The sequence below is a fragment of the Arachis duranensis genome, chromosome 4 (assembly GCF_000817695.3).
Source record: "Arachis duranensis cultivar V14167 chromosome 4, aradu.V14167.gnm2.J7QH, whole genome shotgun sequence".
Classification (NCBI taxonomy): domain Eukaryota; kingdom Viridiplantae; phylum Streptophyta; class Magnoliopsida; order Fabales; family Fabaceae; genus Arachis; species Arachis duranensis.
The window spans coordinates 35,251,693-35,259,490 of record NC_029775.3 but is presented as its reverse complement, the minus strand read 5'-3'; the positions used below and the strand labels follow the sequence as shown (position 1 = coordinate 35,259,490).

Here is a 7,798-nt window from a genome sequence, read left to right as displayed (position 1 = left end):
GTTTATTCATCTTATTTATTTAAAAACTCACAAAATTCAGGGAATCTAAATCATTATTTTTTTTTTCAGAATGCTATTTGTGTTGTCTTGACTACTATAAGTCATATTATGGATACTCCAGACTGGTAGTACGGCCAATGTGAATGCAACAGGTCCACATATACTTTTACAAAAACTTTCAAATGTTCAAGTTGTGGCCGTCTCCTTTTATCCATAACTCCAAGGTTATTTATTTAATTTTTTTAAATTAAAGTCTATGCACATTGGATTAGATATTGAATAAGTCTATATTTAATTTTTTTATGTTATTTTCTTTTTTAAGCAGGTACTGAATAAAGCTTGGTGTCATTGATGATTCTGACTGTGCATGTTTTGTGGTCTTTGACAAGGAGGCAAAACAAGTTTTGGAAAAGAGCTGTATAGAGATACTTGATCCACTCCTATTGGTAAGATATTTTTATTGGTAAAAACATTAGTGAAGATATTTTTATTGGTAATTTTTATATTATTTATTATTAATATATTATGTAATACCCTGCAGAAAGGAGATCTATCGGATACACCTACAGTTTTGCTCAATCTAATTGATAAGACCTTTCTCTTCATCGTTGAAGTTCAAATATCTGATAATCCACATTTTTCACCTTCTTATAAAGTTAAGAAGATGACTGATAACGTGGACCTCATAAATAAATTCAAAGAGGCTCACCCTATTCAAATTGTGAGTATAATTATAAGTTTACTTTTTACGAAAAATTAATTTATTTTTTGCTTTCTTGGTCATTAGTAGTATCTAATTTATAAATAATAATTAATAATTAATTATAATTTTAGGATGTTGACTACACTGGAGGTTTGCTTCCAATTTCAAAAACATCCTCAATCATTGAAGGGAAAAAAGTGGAAGGTGCTAAAGTATTTGTACAAAAAATATTTTTTTTGTTTGTTCTCTAAAAATTAGATCTTAATTTTATTCAAAAAATATTAGTGAAATAAAATCAGAGGTTAGAAAGAAGTCTTTAATTTAACGTGGTATTTTATACAGAATTTGTTGTTTGAATTCTCCAATGAAGTTTGCGGCCAATGATGAATCCAAATTGTTGGAAAATGCTATTACACCAACTAAGCGACTATCTTCGGAGTCGGAAGAATCGAAGGTGGAAGGAGATACCTCAACTTGCAAGAAGATCAAGATTGAGAAAGAAACTTGAGAATTTGGATGCACATGTTTTGGAATCCCTTTTAGAGTCTATCTAATAGAATAATGTCAAACATATGTTTGTTTTGGTGGAAACATTGTCTTTTCTTGAGTTGTTATTTTTCTTTTGGTTCTTTTCGATTTTTTTGTTTGGAATTTAGAATTTTTTTAAATATAAATTGAAGTTATTTAGTTATTACTTATAGTTTTATTTTTAATTTGATTTTCACTGTTGATATTCTAATTTTTAATTTGATTTTCACCGTTGATATTCTGATAATTTCTAATTTAATATTTAATATCATAAAGTTATAAATTTCTTCTTTAAATTATTGTTGATACAATTAAGTTAGTTACTAATTTTTAATATGTATTTATTTTAAAAAAATCTAATTATAATTTTTTAATTGAAGTATTATGCTTAGAATTTAAAATTTAAATTCAAATATACTTTTTTTTAATCTTTACGTAAGTGAATTTTTACGTAAGCAATTGGGTTTGAGAATATTTTTTAAAAATTTATATAATTTATAAGCTACTATGCTAATTACAAAGGATTATAATAAAGTAACTAGAATTATCAGTCTTACTAAGATGTGAGATTATTTATACTATTTAAAAAAATGTATTACTGTTTAAATTTTATAAAAGGTATAATAAAGTTAATACTATTTATGACAAAAGTAAAAAAAATTATTTTTAAATTAACAAATTTCTATATTCCTAATGGACAATGAACGTTTGATTAGAATATTTTATTTAAAAATTTAAAATTTATATTAGCTAATTAGAAAATTCTATTTAAAATTTTGAAATTTGAATTTCTAATACTAATTTCTAATTAACTAAGTTTTTAACCATTTTGATTTTTAAATTTAAATTTTTTTACTTGCCACATTTATAAATTTTTATTATTATATTTTAGATTGTCTCTCCACAATAGAAGTACTTTCATCTTTTTCTCTCTTTTTAAATATTTTTTTCTAAATTTACGTAATTTATAAGGTTATTAATTTTTAGATTATATTTAATTTTATTTATTTTTTATCGATAAATAATAGGATTGATATTATTTATGACGAAACTAATAAAATTATTTTTAAATTAACAAATTCCTATATTCTTAATGAACAATAAATGCTTAATTAAAAAAGTTTATTTAAAAATTTTTTATTTGCACTAGCTAATTAGGATACTCTATTTAAAAATTTGAAATTTCAAATTCTAATATTAATTCCTAATTAAGTGATTTCTTAACCGTTTTGATTTTTAAATTTAAATTTTTTTATTTGTCACTTCTATAAATTTTTTCTGTTTACTTCATTTACATTGTTATTTTTTAGATTATTTCAGCACAACCATAGAGGTACTTTCATCTTTTTCTCTCTTTTTACTTATAAGTTATTCATTTTTAATCTCTTTATTTAAGGAAATGAACTTATAAGTTATTCATTTTCAATCTCTTTTTTTAAGGAAATGAAAAAAAATATTTTAACTATAAATTAAATTTATTGATCGTGAGATTAAACTTATATTTATTTGAAACTAATGGGTGTTTGTGTATGACCATGTCTTTCATTATTGTTGTCTCAGTAAACAAACACTATACATGTACTCATGTGTACTCCCGTGTCTATGTTTTGATGGACATGTATACAAAAAATAAACGCTGCCATATGTGTATTTCTGTGTACTTTTTTTTAATAATATAAAAATTTTGATAATAAAAATGTATTATGTATAATATATATATTATATTTTTAATTGGTTAAAAAATTTATTTATTTGATATTTTCAGGTATATATTGAAAGATGCAAGAAGTTCAAAGAGAAGCAAGATTGAAGAGAAAATTGATATTAAAAGACAAAGAAAATATAAAGCGGAGCACAATTGAAGGTAGATTTCATACAAAAAAAACTAACATGTCATGAGTATTTTGGTCGAATGAAAGCCCATAAAATACAATATTTTCTATATATTATTTAGCTATTGACAAGTAATAAATTATTAATTTATATTGTTTTCGTAATATGTTACTAAATTTGTTTATGAAAAAATTACAGGAAATTCCAGTGGTGGTTCCAATGGTGTGCATTTTCAATCGGTGTCGTCAAACATTACAAATAGCATTAATACATGTTAATTTTTGGATTATTTTTTTTTTGAACTTACTTATGTGAATGTACATGCACTTTATGTATTTTGATTTTCTACTATTTATTCAATTATAATCTTTAATAGGAAATATGTTCAAAACTAATATCTCGAGTTATTTTATTAGATAATAACCCAACACCATATCGATCAAGGTCTCCAACTACTAATCTACACCAAAAAGAATGATGTTCCAATATTAGTGATATCAGTAATTCGGGTATCACACGTGAAGTATATGATAGCCCATGTCATCAGACAAGTCAACAACAGCTTCAACAAACATCAAACAATATCGACCAGTTGCAAAGCCAACATATGTTAATATGTTTTTATTACTTAAAGATTAAACATTTAACTTTTTAATTGGTCTATTGAAAATAATCTTTGGTATCTGCTAAATAATTATTATAGATTCATTGGAGTACACAAATCTAATTAGATTGCAAAGGGATGCAAGACTGAATAGGAAGACTATGCTATTTCAAAAGAGACATGGTAAGATAAGCATGATAAATTGTAATTATCACAAAGCTAAAATTTTACTATCTTTAATATAAATTCAAACATTTAACATATATTCATTTTCTTTTTTTATAATATAAAGTACCTTATGTATTATCTCTAATGATTACAGGAGTAAGTACATCTAATTCAAATTTAGATACTAAAGAATTAGAAGAAGTGTGCATAGCTGAAAAAAAAAAGACACTTGAGACAAAGAGAAATATTTTTGAAGGAATTGACTACAAATCTTTCAAAAATTTTTGAAGAAGTTGAAAATATTACTGAAAACACGACTATCTTAGATGATTCTGTGCAAATTGAATACCCAGCCATATTCGATGTTGTTGAGAATACAGGTAATTTAAGAAGTAGCAATATCAGCACTTTATTATTTACTATTGTTATGCTTTTTATAAACAAAAAATTATCGTTTAGTGTTCAAGTTTTAAAATTCAAACTAAAATATGGTTATATATTATAATTTTTGTATTTGAACATTGATTTGTTGTAAAACTTAAATCTTGAGGTTGGCACAATAAAATTGTATTATATGATCTCATATTTTTAATCCATAAATTACAGTCTTCGGTAATCTTTTATAAATATTATTTTTATACTTAACATGGTGAAAGAAAGGTATATTTTTATATAAAGTATTTGTTGCAGATATAACTAAAACAATTTATTATCTTGGTGATTATTAGATGTGATAGATATTGGTGACCCAGAATTTTTTGTCGGCATTACGATGCCATGATGTGGTATGAGGAGAGATCAGAGAAGTCCAAAACAGGATCCAATTTTGAGTTCTCAATATGTTGTATGCGAGGGAAGGTACAACTGCCGTTTTGAAGCACTTGATCGGACGCTCAGGAATCTTATGTCAGTTACCGATCAACATAAGACACATCAACCATTTGGTGGTAAGATTATTGTTCTAGGAGGTGATTTCAGACAGATATTTCCGGTGATTCCGAAAGGAAGTAGACACGATATATTAGCATCCGCTATTAACTCATCCCATCTGTGGTCATTTTGCAAGGTTCTGAAACTGCATACGAATATGAGGCTTCTAATGTCTTCTTCGGATGAAGATGAAGGTGAAATGAAGATATTTGCTAATTGGATACTTGATGTTGGAAATGGAAATATTGGCTCTGTTGTTGGTGATGAATTAGAAGTTGAAATTCCAGATGATCTATTGATTACAACTACTGATGATCCTCTCTCTCATTTGGTAGACTTTGCATATCCAAATTTATTGCAAAACATGTCAGATTACATGTATTTTCAGAGTAGAGCAATTCTTGCACCCACACTTAAGAGTGTCGAGAAGGTAAATGATTTTGTCTTGATAATCTTTCCAGGGATGAAAAAGGAGTATTTGAACTCTGACACAACATGTCAAGCTGATGAGAATGAAGATGTAAAACAAGAGTGGTTCACACTAGAGTTTCTAAATGACATCAAATGTTCGGGACTACTCAATCATAAGTTGACTTTGAAGCCAGGAGTCGCTGTAATGCTACTGCGAAACATAGACCAGACTTCATGTTTATGCAACGGGATAAGATTAATAGTTAACAAACTTGGCAGCAACGTAATTGGAGCGACGGTAGTGATCGGTAGAAATATTGGAGATAAAGTGTACATTCCAAGAATGAACTTGATCCCTTCAGATTTAGGATTGCCATTTAAGTTCCAACGGAGACAATTTTCATTAACAGTATGCTTTGCAATGACCATTAACATGAGTCAGGGTCAATCATTATCACATGTACGACTTTATTTGCCAAAATCAGTGTTCACCCATGAACAACTTTATGTTGCTTTGTCAAGAGTTAAGAGTCACAGTGGTCTCAGGGTTTTAATTCTAAACGAAGACGGCAATCCAAAGTCATCAACAACAAATGTCGTGTTCAAAGAGGTTTTTAATAATATTTAGGTAAGAATACTATTATTTTCATTTTAATAGCATGTTATGATTTACACTTTTGTACAAATCTTTACTATAGATATAACTAATTTATCTGTAACTCTTTTTTCAAATTTGAAATGAAATGTGTAACAAGGAGCACAACATCCAATGATTTTCTAATGAAGTTAGTAAGATACTAGGTTGTCGCTAAATTTTTATTAGCTTTTTGATATAAAATTTAGGGTAAAATTAACATGCTATTATATATGTTCTTATTTTTTTATCTCACTCCTTATGGTTCAAGAATATTATAAACTTCGAACTCTTCTATTCATGTTTTACTTTGAATAAAGATAAAACAACATATTTAACACGTTTATTATATAACGATGATGATAGTGTTATACTAAATTTAAAAAATATATGATTATAAAATATTATTTTTAATTTAACTTATCAAATTTAAATATAAGCCCATGCATCGCACGAGTTTAACACTAGTAATTATACAATTCTCTTTAATTTGATTTCACGGATGAAGAATAAAATAATCTCCGAATAATTTAAAAAATTTCAAAATCTGAAAAATTTTAAAAATTTTAAAATAATTATTTTGATTAAATGAATAAAATTAGAGAAAGAATGTATTGTCTAAACATATGAAATTATTTTGTATATTTTAAAACTTGAGAAATTAAAATATTCTTTATTAAGAATTTCATAAACTTATTTGAGTAATTACTCAATTTTTTAAAGAACACATAAATCCTTAAATATTATATTTGTTTTATTATTTAAAAATAATAAAAAAATTATCATTTCTATCAATAAATATTTAAGATATTAAAAAAAATTACAAAAAAATAAAACTAATTTTATATCCATCAAAAATAGAATTCGTCTAACAAAAATTTTTAATCCCTAAATTTTTATCGACTTCTTTACAAAATCATTCAAAATTTTTAAATTACCTTTATCTTTACAATCATCTATTAGCCACTCCTCCCACCATAATATTCCAAACTCACCACCTCATAATTATACCCATATTCACCCAAAACTTCAACTCCCTATTCACCATCTTTACACTTCTTATTGCTGTCACATCCCTCTCAATGTCGATGGCTTGTTGTCATGGGATTTTATTTTGTCTGAATTCTTACTCGTTACTCTCTCTTTAAACTATCACCACCATCACCATAAAAAATAACAAATTTAGAAACTAATAATAATAATTCACAACAAAAACGAAAAATAAAATTTACAATCTAAAATTCTCAAATATTTAAAATAAAATTTAAACAAACAAATAAAATAACAAGAACAATAATAGAAACAAAAATAGTTTCAGAATCAACAAAAAATGAATAAAAAGAATTAAAGCTACGACAGAAATTAGAGATAGAGAAAGATATTGTGGTGAAGTTTGTTAGAAAAGGTTGAAGTTGAGAAGAGATTAGAATTACAGAATTAGATAGAGTATAAAGTATAATTTTCTACAGAATTAGATTTTCTCAATTGTTTTTATAGGAAGGAGATAAAGTATAATTTTTTATCAAATTTAAAATTTAAAATTTTTTATTTGGCGGATTCAATTTTTTATGTTATAATATTAATTTTTTTAATATTTTTTGTCAATCATATAAATATTTGTGAATAAAAATAGTAGTTTTTTTAATAATAAAAACATTAAAAATATTAAAATTGTTTTTTTATATTAAAAAAAAAATCCAAAACCCAGCTTCCTTTCTTCCTCCCCGTGCCACTAGCAGCAGTCGTCTTTCGCTTCCCACCCCGACAACCATTTACCTCCTCTCCCATCATCTCCCTCCGCCACCCATCTACACACGTTCCCACCACATCCTCCTTCAGCCCTCTCCTCTTCCATCAGTCCCTGCTCTCCACTCCTCACCATTTTAACATTTTTCTCTCCTTCTGAGCCACGAGTTGCTACCTCTACCGGCGAGCTCGAAAATCATGGTGGCAGATTCGGAGAGGAGAACCACGATTCTGGACCGTT

The 7,798-nt window shown here is 26.5% G+C and overlaps 1 protein-coding gene across 1 annotated transcript; it reads left to right on the top strand.

Moving 5' to 3' along the window:
* The first annotated feature begins 4,623 nt into the window (after positions 1 to 4,623).
* LOC107484111 (uncharacterized) lies at positions 4,624 to 5,805 on the top strand. The gene has a single exon (XM_016104730.3). It carries the CDS (start codon positions 4,624 to 4,626, stop codon positions 5,803 to 5,805), a length of 1,182 nt encoding a protein of 393 aa, XP_015960216.3.
* The last annotated feature ends 1,993 nt before the right edge of the window (positions 5,806 to 7,798 follow it).

What these genes read in the sequence shown, in the direction of transcription:
- LOC107484111 (XM_016104730.3), top strand. Translation starts at nt 4,624, where the DNA reads ATGAGGAGAGATCAGAGAAGTCCAAAACAGGATCCAATTTTGAGTTCT.